This window comes from Photinus pyralis, unplaced genomic scaffold, assembly GCF_008802855.1.
Source record: "Photinus pyralis isolate 1611_PpyrPB1 unplaced genomic scaffold, Ppyr1.3 Ppyr1.4_LG5, whole genome shotgun sequence".
In the NCBI taxonomy this organism is placed as follows: domain Eukaryota; kingdom Metazoa; phylum Arthropoda; class Insecta; order Coleoptera; family Lampyridae; genus Photinus; species Photinus pyralis.
This window is the reverse complement of record NW_022170596.1, coordinates 13,358,818-13,380,645: the sequence shown is the minus strand read 5'-3', so window position 1 is coordinate 13,380,645 and position 21,828 is coordinate 13,358,818. Positions and strand designations below refer to the sequence as shown.

Genomic DNA, 21,828 nt, shown 5'->3' with positions numbered 1-21,828 from the left:
CATCAATTCTACAGTCTCGTGTTACGTACTAATAGTACAATTTTGGAACTTTGTCTTGTTATAAATAGTTTCATAATATAATAGTCGTCTGGATCGTAATCACGAACAATTTCAATCAGGTCAGCAACTCTCGTGGTTCTTCGAAATATATTTACAAGCGCGCGTGCTTTTGCTCGCATAGAATTAGGTACCTAGACCGCAACTATCAATAGGATAGATAAGGTTAAGGTGCGTTCTATGTATTTGTGTAAGTAGTTTGAAAGATTACGTATTGGTATAGCGGAATTTGAAATGAATTTTACTCACGGGAGGTGGGTTATTTGGAAATTGGAAGTCCTGAGATCGGTTTGTGTTGTTAGCTGATGTCCACTTAATAGTGAAGTTAAGAAGTTGAGTCTATTAGTGCTTCCGAGTGACACAGCAAAGTAACGTGTACTGTTTTTGTGGCGGCGTTTAGATTTCTCACGCCAATCGGTGTGTAGCCCACTGCAGCAATAGCCGGACGTGTACTTTTATTGTTGTTGCTGAACTCTGTTGTAGCAAGTTCTTGATTATGTTAACTCTACCTCAGCAAGACGTATACATTCGTACGAATTTTTAACGCATTTCCAAAAAAATAAAAAATGCGCTATTGTGCTCAGTTTGTCCGTCTGTCCGTTCGTCTGTTCGCCCGTCTGTTAATCCCTCTGTCTGTCCGCCCGTCTTTCCGTTCGTCTATTCGTCCATCTGTCCGTCCATTTGTCTGTCCGTCTGTCTCTCCGCCCATCTGTCCGCCCCACAGCTGTATCACTATCAGATCCTTATCGTAAGAACTAGTGCCCTACTTTTTCGCTATTTGGTTCGTTATGATGTCTAGGCTTGTACCAATGGATGAATTTTTTCTGCGTTTATTACTAAGAAACTTAAGCCTAGGGTATAGCAAAAAATTAATTTTTTTCATCTACCAAAATTTTACACTTTTGCCGTTTATTAATGAGCTCCTACCGAGTTTATAATTTTGCGGTGTCTGCTCGTCTGTTCGTCTGTCCGTCCGTTAGCACGATATCTCGATAACGAATGGATCGATTACGATAAAATTTAGTAGATGGATTCTTTATCATATTTGTAGGTCGGAGTTCGTGAATTGGCAATGTAGCCCAAAAATTAAAGAAGGCCCTTTTGTAATCCCCGTGAGTTATGAATTGAATTGCATGAAATTCAATATGCGTATAGCTTTAGCCATATAAAACGCAATTTCAAAAATTGAACCTAATCTATCAAAGTTCACATTGCCTTTTTCGCATCTCGACCATTTCTAAACCGAATTGCAGACTATTTTACTTATGGAGAGATTTAAATGAAATTTGATGCATCGCCACTTGGAATAAAAGCAAATTTAACACCAGTTTCAAAATTTGGTTTTGCGCAGTGCCAACTTTCTTATTTATGGAGTGATTTAAATGAAATTCGATACATAATCACTTGGAATAAAAGCAAATGTAGCGCCATTTTCCAAATTTGGTTTTGTGTAGGATGTGCAGTGCCAACTTCCTTATTTATGGAAGCAATTAAATGAAATTTCATACATATACCTACATTTTAAATAAAAGCAAAACTAACATCAGGTTTAAAATTTGGTTTTGCGCATGCTATAGCCATACCCAGGAGCTCGTTTTCTATATTTGTTTAGTTTATTGTGCTTATAAATTCTGTACGCTGATATGCTTCTTATAAATCAAAGGTTGTGCATGCGCAGTGCTGCCTTACCCATGGACGAATTTTTCTGAAATTTTAAAAGAAGGAAGGGATTATTTAAATGCATATAAAAAAATAAATTCTACATACGCCGACTTAAAACACGTAGGGTATCCCAGAAAAATCGAAATTTGCCGATTTCGTTTTTATTTTTTCTTGATATTATTTGAGCAGTTACAGAAAAATAAAAAACACTTTCTCATTGCCACTTTTTGAGCTTTGCAAGGCACCGTTGAGAGATTTTTAATACAGCGTTTCGTGTCAAAAAATCATTATCATAATGACTGTCTTTATTAGGCATTTAAACCAAATAAATATCTACATAATATGTATGCTAAAAGCAACTGCCTAAGAGCGACTCAAGAATGGAAGCATACTTAACTGATCTTGCACTTAACCCGTTAACTTCATTTTTTTGTATGTCCCATAAGAAAAGTACACACTGTATTGGGTAGCCTTTTTGATTACGAATGCAACGGGCTTTAACTAATCCTATAGTTTTCAATAAACTTAGTTGGTTCTTTTTGAATTCGGTAGCTTATTATAGCTCTGGCAGCTGAGTCAAGAAAAAACATGATGATCAATGTGCGCATGTACAACTTTCTTATTTATTAATAATATAATATAATAATATATTTTTCATGTTTTGCACAGTAGCGCTTACATTCGTCAAGTTTTATCTAGTTAAATAACATACGTAATGTACTTATCTATTTACTTAATACAATAGTCAATTTAAATTTAAGATCACTCTGGTTCTCTAAAACCTTCACTTACAAATTCTTGTATGGAAAAATATGCTTTTAATGTTAGGTATCGTTTAAGGGTTACTTTTAGTTTTTTTATATCGTATGATTGGATACTCTTTGGTAGAAGGTTAAAGAATTTTTTAGCTTGGAACTGGTGATTACTTTGCGTCTTAGATAGTCGAACGTAAGCTGCCCTATTAACATATGTTGTTGAAATTTGAACCACAGATAGTTCTAGTAAAGGCAAACATATCGCATATAGTGAAAATCACTTATGAAGATCTCTTTTTAAAATGTTAACCATAGACGCTTCCACTAACAAACATATCGCATATTGCAATAATTAAATGTGCGCATGCGCGTTCTGCGCAACGTCAACTTTCTTATTTTTGGAGATAACTCTTTAAAATTTAAACAAAGATGCTTTCAGTACAAGCAAACCATAGATCAATGGTTTATGAAAGTTATGTCAGCTTTCATAAACCGTTGGTTATTAAGAATAACAAAAAAATAACTAAATGGATCTTTAAATAAATACGGTTTCGGTAATTCGGAGGGGGAATCACAATGACGTAGTTGGCGACGCACCCTCTCCAACCCCCTGCGCGCCAGCTACCCCAACATTTAAATCTTAAATAGTAACCGCCATGTGTGATAATGTCGTTGGAAAGCTCTGAAAAAATGCTTTCCAACCATACCAAATAGCATTACATTTAGGTTAGTAATTATCGTGCAAATCAAAAAATAAACTAACATAATACATTTTCTAAAGTTCGATTTTATTTCAATAAATGTTCAAAATGGTTTCCGTTATTGATAAGACCGTAGTATAATCTATTCTCAAACTCTTGTCGAACCTTTTCAAATGTTGGTTTTGCAATATTTCGACATTTCTTGAATTCTCTGCCTTAGTTCGTCTATGTTCGCCGGTTGCGTTTTAAATATGACAGATTTCAAACGTATCATATTAGTTAATTTTTTGATTTGCACCGGCAGCGGATTAGGAAGTGAACTGGTAGCGGCCGGATTTATTTATTTTGTCTTTGCTCGACTTAAAGATTGCAGTAGCTTCCGGCTAACATGGAACCCATCGCGTCCCCCCTGAGCTAGTGACAGGGGTGCACTGCTGAACACCTAGATATAGAGAGGCGCCATCGAAGGGAACTTAAGGTAGGGTGCTAGCGCCAGAGAATTTATTTGTGCGTTTTAATCTGCTTGGGCTATTAGCCAATTTGCTGTTGCAAATTCTCAAATTCGATCCATTTATTGAATAATTTGAAAAAATGAACCTTCTTTGATTAGCTCTTTTAAATATCGAGGTGTTATCAGTCTATCCCTAACCTAGTTCAACTATCATCCCTTCATGCTACAACATCTGTGGTTAAACAATGACAAATTCTACTCCTGATTTGAAACGTAATTTGCGAGATTATTAATTAGAATTCGTGAACCCAACTACAAGATAAACATTAACCTTCAAGGTAAAAAATAATTTTGTACCCTTTTCTAGGTGAGTTCGGTTTAAAATATTAACACAAGCAAGTGCTGCGCCATTAAAGCTTCCCTCAGTGGCCTGGTTATGGCGAAATTTATGAATACCGTCCGTCTCAATTTATTCGCAAAGGGAGTCAAATTTACATTGATGTGGTAATTCACAATTTTTTTCTCTGTACCCACTATTTTACTCAACGGAAATGTTCCTCATTGACTTTATTACAATTCATACTCGTATTGTCCTAATTGGCGTACACATCCGTATCTTCATTTAACTCGAAATATTCACTCCGCTATTATTTTGTGCTCGCTCGATTTAAATAAGTTTGCTGTTTTGGTCCACGTACCCGCGCCCTAACGTGTAACCTATTGTTACACACCGTAATCGATAACCTCTATCGACTTCATCCATACTTTTCCCATTTTTTACAACCACGCCTTTAAAGTGGAAGCTGATAGTTTCAGCGGCCATCGGTACTCGTTTAATCAATAAACTTCACCCAAAATGTACTGGGTTTATAACCACACATGACAACTTTTAGAAAAACACACACAATTACGAACAGCCCAAAGCTAAGATTAGACCCTAACTTTCACTGCCTAAATTAAATCTAGCTAACACAAATTTGATGTTCATCAAACGCCACAGACGAAAATATAGAAAAAAATTTCATTTGCTTTTTAAACACTTGTATGATTTTCACGGTACGCTGACTCTTCGACGATATCTTCTTAATTGTTGATTGCGATAATAATTTTCAGTGCTTCCAAGGCTCAACAATAAATTGAATTGTAAGAATTGAATGACGAAAAACTATATACCAGTATATAACTCAAACACTTTATTAACTTCTTAAACGACGGCGTATACTTCCAAAACTCAGTATTCAAACGTCAAATAAAGGTGATTTCAATTACTCCTAACCGGCAAAATGGAGAATGTCCATTCACCATACTTTAAAAGCACTTGTCTTATCACGTAAACAAAATATTATCGTCTTATCCGAATAGAGTAACATTTAAATAAATGCAATAATTGCGCATATTTAATAATGGCGCACATTGATTTAAGTATCTAATCCAAGAAGAACCATTGATCGGGATATTCATAAACACAAAAAATTATTCCAACTAAAATTCCCAGCAATATTTCTGATCTTTCCTATTTATTTTCCAATTTTATTTTGCCGCGCATTATTAAGTTTGCATCATAATACCCTAAATTTGTTACAGAGATGTCCATCAGATTCTCTTCGGTTTCGTTGAGATGTTAGGAAATGAGTAAATGATCTATGAAATCGCAAATTTTTCTAACTTGATGGTATCAGTAATCACAAACACTGGACCCCATCCCACTAACCCACTTTTTCGTACGCTCCATAACACCGAGAGGGTTTCGGTACATTTCATGTGCGCTATGTAATCAAATTATAATGACTAGTGCGGCTTTCAGCGAAGTCACTCGGAAACGTAAAACACTCCTTTCATTATACCCATCTGCAATAAGGGACGTAATGTCAACATATTCATCGGAATTCTAGAAAATAGCTATAGGTATATTCCAGGAGGTCTTTAATATTTTCATAATCCATTTGTTTTTGTGCAAGTAGGTCTATTATCTCATTTAATAATTCAACTAGATGGGAAGCTTTTCCAAGAATGAAAACACAAGCTGAAGGACTTTCCGTGTAATTGTCGTAACGTGCAACGCCATTAGTGTTCGATAATTTTAATTAAGCAGCAATTTTATTGGAATAGCGTTGTATAGCATTGTATAAATAATAGCAGACGCAGACTTACTGAAAACCAAAGGTTCAATTTATTTTCCACCGCCCACGTATCCAAGTACTCGATAATTGAAGTCTCGTACAACTGAATATTTTCATTTCTAGCGTATCACGTGGATAAGTGTTACACAAACTCCTATATAAACGGAAACTGTTCGATTGGCCCAAATGAAACGTTCTCAAAAGCGGGGTAGTTAATTATCGGCAAGCCAAGACAATTTCCGGCTACTTGAAAAAACAAAAGTTTATTACCGATCAATGAAGAGACGTGACGTTCAAGTAGATTTGGGGGGCGAAACTCAAAACCGATTAACCCCTTATTTCATTTTGGGGCTGCGAAAGTATACTGTTTCAAATTGTCCTCTGCCTATTGTGAAGGGTCTTCGAAAATTCTATTTCTCAGTGGAAATACGAGTACCTATAACAGTCGGCGAGGTCATTTTCCTAACGCTACTGTTTCAGATAACAATAGACCATTTCAGTTCCCCTTAGAATTTATTAATTCAAGTTGGTGGGTTTGTTAAAACATTACAAGACTGTAATAGAATGAGCGCAAAAGACATGTTATACTTGTTGTACCTCACTTCACTTCTGTAACAAATGAGATCTTTTGAGGACTGAGGCTTAACTGCAAACAATCGGATAAAATTTAAATTTGATTTATTTTCAGAACATTTAAAAAGAATGGCATGGATGACAATACTTGTGGCTACTATGGCTTTCAAATATGCTGCAATGATTGATGCTTCCATTCCAACTTTCGACTTCCATCCCCATCTACAAAGAAACACAATTGGAGGAAAAGAAAGCGAGGGTAAGCTTGCATTGATTTCGTTAATACTTAGGTTTTTGTTGAACTCTAACATGCAGTTCATTTTTCATCTTAATGTTGACATAATTTCATCTGTCACTATTGTACAGCGACATTTTTATATTACCTTACCTGCAGTATGGATTCATAATGTCCACGACAAAAAATAATTTTAACAAAAAAATCTGTCTTACGCCACTAGCAGTATTAAAATGACTTGAGATAATGAAAGGATGTCGCGAGCTAGTTCAGCAATTCATCTCCAACTCAGAATCTCTTTGAACTCGTATTTCTTTCCCAAATTAAAAGTAAAAACAATTGACTTGAAGTGTTTATTGCATTCGTGGCGTGAAGTAACACATAAGGGAACAAATACGTAATTGAGTGGAATAAATACTAACAAACTATACAATGAAAACTACTACTAACATAACCTTTGAAATTTATAACAGGTGACAAAGAAACCCACGCGTACATTCAATTACGAAATGGTAATTCCTAGTGAATGTCTGGATACAATCTTAAAATGTATTTTTAAATTTTTAATACCTTAATACCTCGGAGAAACGGAACGCCTTATAGACGTAGTGATCGGAATACGCAGCTTTCTGCTTCCTCCAAGTGCTATGTGTTATACTTGAACGTATCCGAAATCATTTTTCGAGTGGGATTCAATATGTGCAAAAACACATAACGGGCTAGTTACATTTACAAAGGATACAAATCCCTCTTGTAGAAGATAAATTTTATTTTCTACAGCACGGGTAAAAATTTTACTGTAACAATTCGTAAGACAATTTGTAGACATCTTTAGTAGTTTTAAAAATATAGCAGAAAAACGAAAATTTCTGATTTTAGTTTTTAATTTTTTTGTGGTAAAGTAATCGTACTAAACATTTCTAATTGACACTTTTTAATGGAGATTTCGAATATGGCATCCCATTTTTAATAACTTTTAAGATGACGGAGAAACACGTAGTAAAACTTTAGTTTTTCTTATTACGAGCCCACGTGTAGGTTCTGTGGCGAGGCAGATAAAACTACCGAGCATATGGTCTGTCACAGTGATACTTTGATCAGGGACAGACATCAACTCCTTGGAGACAGCTATCTGAAACCAGGGGAGGGTGAAGCAACTTAGGCTAAACAGAGTCCTATCCTTCATTGAGAGGAACGAACTCTGAACTCAGTTGCAAAAGATAGGGCGTAGGCACAATGGGCCTCTGGTGTACCTAAGTGCTGCTCGCTCGGGCCCCCCTGCGATAAAACTACTTTAATAAAGAACCCACCGTTTAACCTTTAGTGACATTTAGTTCTGGAAAGGACCCGTGGTTTGACCTTGATTTAGTTCAGATCTTACGTCTACGATTCACCTTTAGTGACCTTGGGACATGCACGAAGGGCAAACGAATCACTGATTGTAGTGACATTGATTGACCTTCAATGACCTTGAGACATGCACAGAGAGCAAATGAGTCACCGTTTATAGTTACATTGAATCGCCCTTCACTCGTTTAACTTTTAGTGACATTGCCCGGCGTTTGACCTTCGCTCACCTTGGAACATGCACAGAGGACAAATGAGTCATCCAAAAACGACCTTGAACTTAGCTCATGACCATAAAGGTAGGTCATAGTGAGCTCGTACCGGCCTTGCTTATCTACTATCATGTACTAAGGAGACATTCTATAATATAAACGTTCGCTGCAATTTTTCCAGAAATTCATTTTCATTGGTCTAATGGATACTTAGACCATAATTCAGTATATACTTTGAGAAAATTGACGGTACGAATATAAAACCTTGGTGAAAAGTTCTATGCGTAAAGACAAGCTGAAGTTTATTCCTATCGCTTCCAGTTGGATCGAAGGTAACCCTAAATTACGAAATTGAGTTGGCAGACCCGGTATATTTTTACATTTTTGGATTATACACCTAAAACTTGATTTGATGACCTTAGAGGTCTTCGATCCGGTACTGGAATCTTGAGCTACCCTAGACTTACAGTTGGGAATTCTGGGGAAGAATTACACGAAGAGCCATCAAAGTGACTTCCAATCCGAAATGTCGGGCGTTTCGCACCATCTGCAAATCTCGGTAACAGTCAGCTCAGATTGGGTGGTACGAATAGGGCTCCTACGTTGTGTTATACTAGGGCAGGGCAGGAAGGGAATTGAATGAAACGGAGAGATTTGTTAATCAAGAAAAAATGACCATCATTGAACAAAAAAAAACTAACATAACACACAAATACAAGAAATAATTCAACTACGATAACAAAATGCAAAAAATAAATACAACATCTCAAATAATACAATAAAAATCAGGTAATCGAGTCAAATACAGTTAAGCAAATTAATAAAAACGAAACGCAAAAGACATAAATACAAATGAAAAACATGATAAATCATTTAGAACAAAAACACATCAAACACAATCTGCGATCAATTTAGATAAATGGCATGGGTTTGCTCCGGTATCGGCTACCATTAATTTAATACGACAAGTACATGTGAAAATGTACGTTAAAGTCGATCATCTTACAAACAGCCTACAAACTAAACAGAAGTAGAGTTAGACCCCTATGTCTCGTATTGCTTATGCACCTTTTGATAGCGAGAACGAGAGAGAAAGCAACAGAGACAGCGAAGAATCGGAACTGTATGAGATACCTACTCCACGGCATAAATGGTTAATAACAGCAACGCCACACATAATATACTTCCACGTGAATACATAAAGGTATAAGCATCTCTACAATAACCAAAAAAAAAACATGATTAAGTTCACGGTACAAGACAAAAGCTTGGAGCACACCATTTTTCAATAAACCACAATTTGGAGGATGTAATCTGAAGACGATGTCAATTGCACAGTAACAAAATTAACTTGAGAATAGTCGGTTCTCATTTTCTCGTTTAAAAAAAGGAAGTGCTCTTATAACCTGAGGCATAGTTTACTGTAGAAAACCCATTAATATTCGCTTTGATAGTATACTCTCTCGACTTTGTCCAGTCCATCTAGTTTCCCATTTTTACCACCTTTGTCGATTCGTGGCTCACCATTGGGATCTCCATAACGGTGAGGGATACCATTTATTTATTTGCTTATTATCCCTCTCTTGTTCTGGGCCCTCAACAGACTTGCGCCCAATTGCAGAGTGACCCGCATAATGCTTTTTTACAAAACAATGTAAGGTAAATAGGGGCAAAGTTTCCCCTTTTTGTGACTAAAAAAAACGCATTTGAAATTTGTGAAAAATCTTTGAAAATAACTGAGATATCACCAAAGAATTGAAAATCTCAAATTTCGTTTTCATTTTCCCTAGCTTAAACGGTTGGAAATGTACGGTTCCTGTTAGCACCTTCTATGGGTACTTTTTTGGAGAATTTCGGAGAATTTGAATCTGTTGAATCAGCATTTCTATAACAGGCCAGATTATTCCTTATAGGAGCCATATTGTATTTTTACTGTTAGAGAGGCATTATAAACTGCCCTTATTTTTAATTCGTTCAGGAAGAGAAAAGAGAGAGTTTCCCTTCAAAAAATTAAAGTCTGAAAACCGCGACATAACTTTCTGAGCACCCTGTTTGTTATGTACAGAGTAAAGGAATACGTTTTGTTTACGCAAATCGTATAAATCATGGGAATACCCTTACACAACGCAAAAGGTGGACTGATAATATCCTATAAAGGGCAAATGCTACGAGTTGAAGCAAATTGTCGTGTGGCGGCCATATTCTTGGTGGGCAAAAAAATTGGTTTACATCTTGTTTACTCCGCCAACTGTTTGCGTACTTATTGTATAATATTATAGTGAACAAAAAATTTATGCATAAATCTATAATGTATCCATTCATTTGTTGTGTCGTGCACAATTTTTACTTGTTTGTATGTGGGCAAACAAATAAAAACTTGCTTCACTTTGCTATCATCGTTTATCTCTCCTCTCTCTTTATTCCTGCCCTAAGGGAGTGCCTTACTTGTATATTGTTTACCAATGACGAGAAGTTAGTTTTTATTTTAAGTTCGAGGCGCCTTTAGGCGCCGAGTTCGTGATGAACACTAACTTTTTTATATTCGTTTGTGGTTGTATATAAACGGACTAGTCATCGCAGATATAGAAATCAAAAGAAGCAGAGAAGCAGAAAAGAGGCAGTAAAGTGATCTTTTGTTTACTTCTCTGCTCCTAGCAACGAAACAAAACTTCGCTGTTTGAATATGATCAGCGAAATGGAACATTTGATGTATCTACATACAAAAAAAAGCAATTTATTTTGTGAAGAAATACACTTTCAAAAGACTAAAAAACATTCCCATTTAGGCGTATATGGTGGCAAATCAAATTTACTCCAAATTGAACTAGGAAAATAAATATGATACTCGTATGTCTGCATTAGTTTCGGATATAGGTTATAAAAATAAAATTATAATGAAAGTATTAAATAAATCCATTTTCACATATGACGTAAAGAGTAATTCTATTCATAAGTTATTACCGTGAGGGTAGGGTTTCATAATTCCGTGTTTAGATACGCGTACATTACAATTCAATAATTACAATTTTATAGGGACAAGACTAACGGCCCTAATGTAATATTCATTAATAAATAATACATTTCTATTGAGAAAACATCGACTTTTCATTTAGGTAGAACTCTGCATTCACTAACTATTGCATAATTTGCTGATTTTATGTAATAAATTAGTGATGTTATTTCGACTTTATCAGTAACGAAATTAAGTAAACTAAAAATAATCTTTATTTTATAGCAGATGTTAAAGTGATATTTTAATAGGTTGCAATGAGTAGACCAACTCGCTCTTTAACCGCAAGGGTAGATTAAGTAAAACAGATGACTGTCCATTCTAATGACATATGTCATTCTTATTACAAATGGGGGGCGGAGCACGAACATATGACAATGCTGTTTCTAAGGAAACGACCGCGACGCCAGAATTTAAGCTTGCTATTTTTGACGTCTAAATTAAATTCAGAATTGTCAAAAGCTTTACAATTATATGGCTTCTGCTATAAAATAAAGTTATGTGTTATACACGACAATAAAGGGAAACACACCAATTACGTGAAAGTTAATTCGCTCAATGGTTAAAATATCATTTTATCGTCTTTATATAATAAATAACTATTTTCGTGCTAAATTAACCGCCCGAAATATCAGTTGTTGCAATAAGATACAATGTTAGGTGTTCATATAACGTAAATTTAATACGTACATAATTTATTGAAATATTTTTTTATATTATGAAATTAAATATTAATGTTCACGGGAACTAATACTGTTAACGATAAACGAAAATAAAACGGTCCTTAAGTAAAATAATTTATATCAGTAACCAGTAAACAATTTAATTTATAACACTTTCATAACACGAACGCGAATTTTATTATTCATGACTTCGCCATCAATGTTGACACTGAGACTAAACACAATGCATTTTGATTAAATATCGAAGAAAAAGTTTCTAAAAAAATCTATAAGATCATATTTACTTTTTTGTCTTTATTTTTTTTAAGTAGACGGGATTTCAGCCAGGACTGCTCTACGAATCCAACCCACTGTATATTGTTGTATAAACTGCGTTTTTTCACTACTAGCGTCTGATGACATGATTATTAACCTTTTTTCCACTTGTAAAGTAGGCTTTCTCGGCATTTGTTCAAAGTGGTTAATAATTTTTTATTATTAACTAGTAGTCAATAATGAGAACTGTCACGCTGTCACTTTTAGAAAACACAACACGAAATTTCGCTCAATGAACGTTTAGATAAGTTCTCTAAAACGAATAATTGCCACCATTCGCAATTTCCGGAGAAATTACATACCTAAAATTATCACATTTTGAAAAAATTCGAACGAAATTACTCTTTGAAAAATCTCAATGACAAAACAAAATACGGCCTGTTTGACTTGTACTTCCACGTACTTGATTGACGTGTTAAATTAAGAAACAAACAATTCTGTCCAACCGTTAACTCTCTTATCAATATAATATGTTAATTTAGAGGATTTCAAGTGCTAGTAGTGAAAAAAATAGTATATATACCACGGTAGAGAAGTCTATTATTGCCTTCGCACCTTCCACCCCTCGGCGCAAGCGCCTCGAGATGTAATCTTGGTGCTCAGGCAATAATAGTGGACTTCTCTACCTTGATATATAATGTACTATTCTCTAGGTTGAAATAATGCAAAAGATGAGCGAGCCACCATGTGGTGAAAAATTTACACGATGATATTTTGTCGTAATTTCGACGTAAGATTAAAGTTTTACCCCAGGGTAGTGTACTGGAGCCTACGCTTTATCTTCTGTACACCAGCGACGTAACTCAACTCCTCCACTGCTTCAGGCCATGGAGAAGCGAAGATGAAGCTCTAGGGTGCTTTAGGCAAGGTACAAGGGTAGGCAGAGGAGTTATACAGACGTTTTAAAACCGAGAAACATCACAAATTCTCCTCTGTACATGCCCAATGACTACCAAGCACGAACCCAACGCTACTGAAATCTGGTGGGTTTTGATTAAAGACCCTTACACGGGCGTGATTGGTCTAAGGAGGCGCAGTTTATTGATAAATGATTAAAGATGATCGATGTAACCTAATTACCGCCATCTAGGACAACTCGCCGTCGCCGACCCGCCGTCGAACAAACTCGCCGTCTGGCAAACTCGCCGTCGGTCAAGTCGCCGTCAGCAGAATAAATAATAAAAAATACCACTAAATGTTTATAAGTGCAATCACTTTGTTCTTATCAAACAAAACACTCATAATTATGGGCTAACAACCCCCTAAGATATTCCGAAATATCACTATCAATCAATCAATCCGTGTATTTTACGGCGGGTACATGTAAAGGATTAGTCTGTCAGCATTAGAAGAAAGAAGGGATAACATACATTGATGTCCAAGCACGAAAACCGAAGTGCAATTATAATTTACAACTGTTGTGAATTCTTAAAAGGGTGTAGGCGGTTATTAATTTTCAAGGAAGGTCTTTTTCACAAGGGTTTACGTACAATTTTTCTTGCTATTTTGCATACGATAAAAGGATTTAGGTCGTTTTGGGGGGATCTGGAATCTTGATCTAGATCCTTTCTTAAGTGTAGATCTTTGATCTGGATCTAGATCACGATTTTTAAATGTATCTGGATCTCTATCTAGATCCAGAATTAAAGGATCTTACCCAACACTGCAAATAACTACAGCATTCCAATAATAAAACGAGGTTGCTAAATAATATTATATGACTAAACTGATTGCAGTTATAAACTTCTAAGTGTTAGATTTAAATATTAAAAAAAAATAATGTTTATTTTGTTTCCTGTGACGGTTAGTTAACCGACGGCAAGTTGACCGATGGCGAGATTGCCCGACGGCGAGTTGCCAACGACCAGTCGGCGACGGCGACTTGTCCCTGGTTTCATGACGATTTCGGGAAAAAATACGAAGTAGATAAATTCCAGAATAATAAAGCGATACAGGGGAGTTTCGGAGATCCGCCACTTTGGTAAATTTCACCTGACCGTAGCTTACTTATTTGCCTGTTCATTCAAATTAAATGTTGTGGTTGAACAAATCCAGAACACAGTTCAAGTCAATATCAATTTCAAACTGGAAAGGTGCACCTTGACTACTATCTGCGCATCTATTTTCCAATAACTATGTTGTAGAACAAATCCATATTTTGCAGATCTAGGTACGTTATGTACAGTCATTGAATAAAAACACTATTTTATTCAATGGTACAGTGTACTATACTAGCACAAAAGATACAGGTTCTATGAAAGAACACTCGTAGGGTTATACTTATTACACATTTTTAGTTTAGGTTATCGTCACATTTACCTACCTACATGTTGTAATGCATTAGAAACAGTACAGAATGTATAAGTAGAACATCGAATTGCGAATAATCGCATTAAATTTGAGAGCTTAATATTAAATTTGTTAATGTGCTCTACTAAATTGTCACTTAATACCATAATTCCGATGGTTATTTACAAAGGTCAAATTGCACAGAGAAGGCATCCTTCGTGATCCAAAATTATCTTCGCAAGTAATAAAAGCACCCCACTACGCGATTAATTTAAATTAATCTGGCGCACAAAATAATGGAATAATCAAAGCAAAGCGCCCCCTACCTAAAGCTTTTGAGAGCGGTAAGTTTCTTACTGATGCGATAATATAAAATCAGTTCTTGCGTGTTGCCTTATTGATCTTGTCAAATTGTGTGAAAGTAAAGAAAGCTTTGTCAGGAAATGGCCCACACAAAAAGCAGTTCGTTGACTTCGCTTGATACGTTGTATGATACAGGATGAATCCCGTTAGTAATTGTTTTGCGTAACACAACGAAGTTGACGGTTATGTGCTCGATCTGTCCGTCTGCCTGTTACATCGAGATCTCGGCCCCTTGGCCACTTCGTGTACCATTTACGGTTTATTACTTTTGCCATTTTGAACAATTTTTATAGTCGAAAACTATAACGTGAAAACAACGTTTACGATAAAATTCTGATACCCAGCTACTCAGGTCGGTGCGCAATGATCGTAGGCAAGGATAATTCATCTGTAATAAACAATAACATTCCGACAAAGAATTAACTTCCTTAGTAAAATCAGTTTTTATTTAGAATTGAAAATGATTTTCGTTGGCAAGTAGTGTACATGTAAATAAATAGTTAAATTGAAATGCGATTCGTGAAGATCAAAATTTAGAACAACCGCTATAAATTCAATATGGCCATATTCGTACAGAGAGCGTCGTATATAAAAAATAAGTAGTTGGTTTGAATACAATATGTACCAATGGACAAGTAGCCAAATTTAACTTTAATTAATAATAACTTGTAGAACATTAGAGAAAAAAATCAATACCTATAGCTGCCAACTTCTATACAACAAGTTGTTCTTGTCCATGGTTTGAAAAGAAATTACAAATTTCTCCGAAACTGAAATGAAACAAATTCCATAACTACATACCAACGGGACTGATTTGATTGGTTTTTCATTAAAGGTAAGTTTTCTTCGCACCCGGAGTATTGATAGGTGAGTTGGTAGAACACCCACAGAAGTTTGAACTTTTCGGAAGGTTTTTCCAAATCCAAGTGAATCTGGGCTCGCTAACACCAAACGAAAAAACGTAGAAACTCAAACGTGCTGCTTTTATCGAACTCCCCGCAACGTCAGTTCAGTTCGTAATTCTGGATCCAATACCAATTTTACCAGATAATAAATTGAGTAAAAAATAAAAGGCTAAAATTGTATGCATGAACAAAACGAACGCTCAACAAAAAAACTTACGATTTGATAACAAATCCCTTTTTCAATAATCCTCGTCGGACTCAAATTTCAACGAAATTTCGGTAAGCAATAACGTGCTTCTTTCAATGGCAATTATATGCGCTTAATTCAATTAAAATTTTAGTAATCTAGAACGTAATTACTTCTTAACGTCTTTACACGTTCAAAGCTATCAAGGAAGTGTCCGCTTATCGTTCGGAAATTTGGAGTCTCTTCAAGGATTTCTTGATTTCAAATAATTTAAATAAAATAGAAAATGTATTACACTGTTAAACTCAATTCATTTTACACTGTTACATTAATTTGTTACAAAACATGCGCAGTATTTCTAAATTACTCGTATAAGCAAGTAAACAATGGTCATCAGTTACTACCAACTTCAAAATTTATTTGCGGGAAATTCAAACGATCATCATTTATAAAGAGTTGTCCGGTATAAATTCATCAGCGTTTATCCAAATTCATCGCATTTGTACGAAGCGAAATCAAGAACGAGCAACAAATTTCTAAATTACTCGTATAAGCAAGTAAACAATGGTCATCAGTTACTACCAACTTCAAAATTTATTTGCGGGAAATTCAAACGATCATCATTTATAAAGAGTTGTCCGGTATAAATTCATCAGCGTTTATCCAAATTCATCGCATTTGTACGAAGCGAAATCAAGAACGAGCAACAAATTATTAGCCAGGTAAGTGAGTTTTACTGGCGATAGGAGAAGTTGACTGGCGAGTCGTTAGGCGAGCCTGTCATCTCCTAGAGCCAGTAAAAACTATTACCTGGCGTATAATGTACAATATTTTATTTGTTACTCATTTGTAAACAATAGTAAACGTAAATAATTAGTTCTTAAATTGATCTTGAAGAAATGTTTAAAATATCATGTGATCCATGTAACAGACACTTCGCATTAATTCTGGCCAATGAAATTACTAGATTACTAACTTGTAAAATTTTTACAGGTCTGCTGTCAGTTTTACAAGTCTGCTGTCAGTTTTACAGTCTGCTGTCAGTTTTACAAGTCAGTAGCGTTTAAACATGACGTTTACCCGTTTGCGTTTTGTCTTGTTAATCAACGTTTACAACTGAGTAACAAATAAAATAGTTTTTTACCCAATCAGGGAACCATATCCAATCGTACGCGCTCTAGTGGGAGGTGAATGCGTGGCTTTGACTCCGGTAGTAGATTTCTACACCATTCAGCATGATTTGCGATCATACATTTATGGTATCCAGGATCCGCTTCTCTTAAGAGATAACGAGCATGTCATCAAAATAAGACAGGGTCATTACTTGAAACGTACAGTTGATGAAGTCATCGTGCGTTTAATGGAGTCCGGTATATACCAAATCAACGAAAAGATAATCTTTATGCAATACCAAGCGTTGGCTAAATCATCAGTGATAGATTTGAGTGACGTTGAACAACTGGGTTTGGATGAGCTGTACGTTTTCTTCATCATTTTTGGTATCGGTTGCAGCATTTCGATCCTAATATTTTTGTTAGAATTGCTAGTATACAAAATACAGACCCAAATGGAAAAAATGATGTGTTCTGCAGAGTCACCAATTTTGACTTTCTATTTCTTTCAACACTTGTGCTTATTGTGTCACTCGTTGCTGCACCCGGAGCGCAATTGATTATTGTTTTTGTCATAAGTAAGTAATTATTATTATTATTCAGGTTTACGCAACCTCAGGGAGCTCTAATTTAAATGAATAACCGCATTGCACTTAAGCGATACTTGCACCTATTTACAATTCGCACTCAGGAATGTTGAAATTGGGATTAATTAAAAGAGACCGAGGTCGTGACAAGACTTGAAAATTCTTTGTACACTTTGAGTTTCTTGGTTTTCCTATTCTGAATATTTCTGAATTACTGAAGTTACTCGAGCCTGACGCCCGGCGTGACGGGTGTGGGTAGTGACGATTTTAAGGGGGGGGGCTAAAACCCAGACTGGTAGCGACGAAAGTCGTCGCCGCAGAACAACTTCCAAGTCAAGATTTATATATAGTATATTTAAATCTGTGGTGTTAGCGACCGTACCGAGGACTGCGTGGCACTGGGGTGCAGTCGATAACGGTGCCCCTCGGATACCGGGCGATCTCCGAGTGGTGGCTCTTCTCCCTTGGGAAGGGGTTCGCAGCCAACCCCTGGGTAAGCGGCTCTACCCAGGTGAGGCGGCACTTCCGCACTACTCGTGGGCATTGTATGGACAAACAAAACCTTTCTGGGCTCCTCGTCAGAGGAGATCAACAAGCAGGGCCCTCAAAAGGGGTCCCCTAACGGGACAGGCTCCTCGAAAGGGGGGATGGCTCCAACGCAGAGCTTTATTCAAGGACCTGGTGATCGACCAGCTCCTATTCGCAAGCAGAATAGGACTGGCGCACAGAAGGCAATGGCCAGGAAGCGCAGGGCCAAGGGTAAAACCTCGGGTCAAGCGGGCCTTGCACCAAACCCTAAGGCTGCGTCTGAGTCGTTGGCTCAGGGGGGCAACCCGACGTCAGGGACCAAGCGTCTCAGATCAGAGGGAAGCGCTCCAGGGTCTGGCTCAGTGCAGCCTGAGAAGAAACCTAGAGGTTGTGGACACGAACTCGAGGGGCGACCACCTTCTGGAGTACTTGCAAATAACTGATTTGAATGTTTTAAATCAGGGAGCAGCCTCTACCTTCGTCACAGCGCGGAGGCAGGAGGTCATTGATCTGATGCTGGGCTCCTTTTCAATAACTCACATGATCACGAATTGGAGAGTGTCTGATGAGCCGTCACTTTCGGACCACTGGCATATTCTTTTCCAACTAAACCTGGCATCCCACTGCGGACTGGTTTCTGAATCCCCGTTCCACTGACTGGGACTGCTATATGGCAAAATTGTTAGACCGGTTGGATTGACCACCTTTGCTCTGTCGGAAAGCAAGGCGGGTGGAAGAGGCGCCCGCATTAGTAAGCGACGCCATAACAGCGTCCTATGAGGACAGCTGTAAACTGTGTGCCTTTTGAGGAAAGAACACCTTGGTGGAACTTAGATCTTGAAAAGGCTCGTAAGGAGGTTCGCAGGGTCTTTAATAAGGCCATGCGAGCTAAGTTGCCGGCGGACTGGGAAGATCTTCAGACCTCCCAGCTCAGTTATAAAGACCAGATTCCAAGGTCTAAACGAGGATCATGGAGGACATTCTGTGGTAATATGGAGGGTCTTCCTGAAGTTCAAAAACTTCGCAAGACCCTTTTGAAGGACCCGGGGCAAAAAGTGGGGACACTGAGGCTTACAAGCGGCAGATATACGTCTACCGCACACTTTCCAGGTTCTGGACACTACTTAACTTCGGTCCCATTAAAAGGAGCTACCCGGGACGGTGTAAGGCCGATTGACTGGAACGTAGCTGCCCAAGTGGTTATCGAGGGATCTCTGAGATGGGCGGTCAACATGTTCAGCCGAATGTGTACCCCCCCGCCCCCCATTAAAAAACCGGTCCCATTTTATATCAAGGCATATATCAAGGTTTCAAGTTTCAAGGACGAAGGGTCGAGTGGCTCATAATTTGGAAGGGGATTTTATTACTTCCTGAAACTTCCTGTTCTTTTTTTAATCCATTGATTAGTTCGATAATTCTTTGTCGTTGTACCAATTTTTGTTGAAACACGCTGTACATTTTATTCAAAATACAAAAGTGTGCAGATGCCTATAACTACTATTGTACATACTCCCACTATAAGGCTTTTAATGGACTCATCTTTAAGAAACAGATGCTTTATTAGGAACCACGTCCGTAAAAAACATTCATACAAGGAATTCGAGATAAGCTTTTATAAGAATACACTAAGAAGATGGCAAGAACAAGTATTCTACAAGATTCTAAAAGCCCTGGAGAGATTCTAGTAAAGTTCTAAGGGGATTTTGGTTCTGAAAAATTTTTTTCTAAGGGGATTTTGGTTCTGACAAATTAAAACAATTGCTTCCTTCAATTTCCAACTCCTAGAAAAGAAATGCATAGGTCCGGAACTACAAGTTCTCGTAAGGAAACGCTCGTTTTAAGTTCTTAGAAGTACCGGGTGTTTATTAAGGCCGATAGCTTCCATAAATGTACGGTGCGTTCATTAATTCCGATACATTTCCTTGTACGAAAACGGGTGCTTCGTTACGTGTTCCCGAATTCCTCCCAGGTCTATTGTTTTTCTTGTAAAGTGGGGTGTCCAACTATCGTCCGCTGTTGATTGTACTGCTCAGTATTCAGATTTATTTGGTGCTTCTTTTCACCATCATGTCTATTTGCTAAGTAACTGTCCGATAACCGATGCTCCATGCTCATATTCTCTATCACATACTTGCAGTTTGTATGATTTCCTCAGTGCCTAGTGTATGTAGTTCTGCTGCTCTGGTGTCTGCTGGTCTATACGTGGTTACTGTTTCGTCTCTTCTTCCCCCCCCCTCCCCCGTCCTTTCACTGGGTAGTAGCAATTGTAGATTCCTGGGCTTCTTTTGACTCTGACATCAATTACTTCAATTTTGTACTCTTGTCACTTGTGTAACCAGTACACAGTCTGTGTTCGATGTTTCCACTATGATACACCCTTATGTACATCTTGCATGGAGCAATTTATATAAATCAATTGTACTTATGGAACAAATTTATTGACGCACGATGACTTCGGGAAAAGAATAAATATTTTAGTGGTGTGCGGTAAATTCGCCCCGGGAGACTCGCCCCGGTAAATTCGCCCCCGAAAATTCGCCTCTGGAATACTCGCCCCCAAGTAAATTCGCCCCCGTAATATTCGCCCCAAGTAAATTCGCCCCAAGTAAATTCGCCCCCAACAAATTCGACCCGACAAATTCGCCCCCGGAATATTCGCCCCGACAAATTCGCCCCCGTAGCATTCGTCCCGACAAATTCGCCCCCGTAGCATTCGCCCCATACCCTCGAGGTTGGTTTAAATTAATTAAATAAATATTTGCAAAAATTACGATATTTGGAACTCAATACGGCGAGACTGACAACTCGAAATTGTTCATATTCAATCGTCTCTCACCTGTTAAAGGCTGTTTCAACGGTTCAACGTCAACCGTATGTTTACAAGACATTTTACAACAAATTGCGTTTGCAAAGGAATCTAATGAGTAATTACTCAGCCACTTATGGATGTATTGAAATGTTTTTGGCATCAATGTACAAACAAAGGATGATTCTTTCTTTAGACATTTGAAAATTGGTCCAGATTTGATGTAAATTTGTGTTGAAAAACACCAACATTGATGAAGTTTTCTGAAGTATCAAATCATAATTAACTAATCCCAAAAATCTAACTCGAATCATCCCATTTCTTTAAAATATAAAAAAAGTTTGCTTATATATTTATTAGTTAAGTATCAATTAGTGTGCTACGGTACTCTTGTACTCGTTCCAAATTCAGCCCTTGGGATCCGCCCTAAATTTGAGAATTTTGGTGCAAATGCCATGAAAGTTTTAAAATGTCCAAAGTATCCATATGAGATAAAAAAATGTTGAACGTGTCCTATTATTATGTATAAAAATGACAATACAGACACGTTTTTATTACTGATGCCATAAGGAGTTCATTTTTTGCTGTTGTCAGTTTGATTTTCAGATTTTTGTATTTACGAAAAGTGAAATATTGTGTTTGATTTACAATAAAATAAACTCTTCGTTTATTAGGATTGTAATACTTATTTAAAATCTTAGAAAATCGTGCATAAAATTCGTTTTTTTAAGTACCTATATCTAACTACCTAATTAAAAAATAATACAAAACTTACCAGCACCACGTGAAACCCATCTTCTTCAATACTCAAAACTATTTTTTCACACGGGTTTATACCAAACTCAAAATTCGTGTTCAAGCCAAGTATTGATCCGAAAGTTAAAAAAACACCGTAGAATTGTTAACCAAAAATCTAAGTTCGTATTCGCG

General features: G+C 37.0%; 1 protein-coding gene across 2 annotated transcripts in view; it reads left to right on the top strand.

Moving 5' to 3' along the window:
• LOC116171899 overlaps window positions 1–21,828 on the top strand; it is a 54,754-nt gene that overhangs the window by 20,732 nt on the left and 12,194 nt on the right. For both annotated transcript variants that reach the window (XM_031488931.1, XM_031488930.1), the window contains exon 2: window positions 6,435–6,578. In XM_031488931.1, the coding sequence (XP_031344791.1) occupies window positions 6,449–6,578 (130 nt within the window). In that variant the 5' untranslated portion in view covers window positions 6,435–6,448. The remainder of the gene's footprint in view (window positions 1–6,434; window positions 6,579–21,828) is intronic.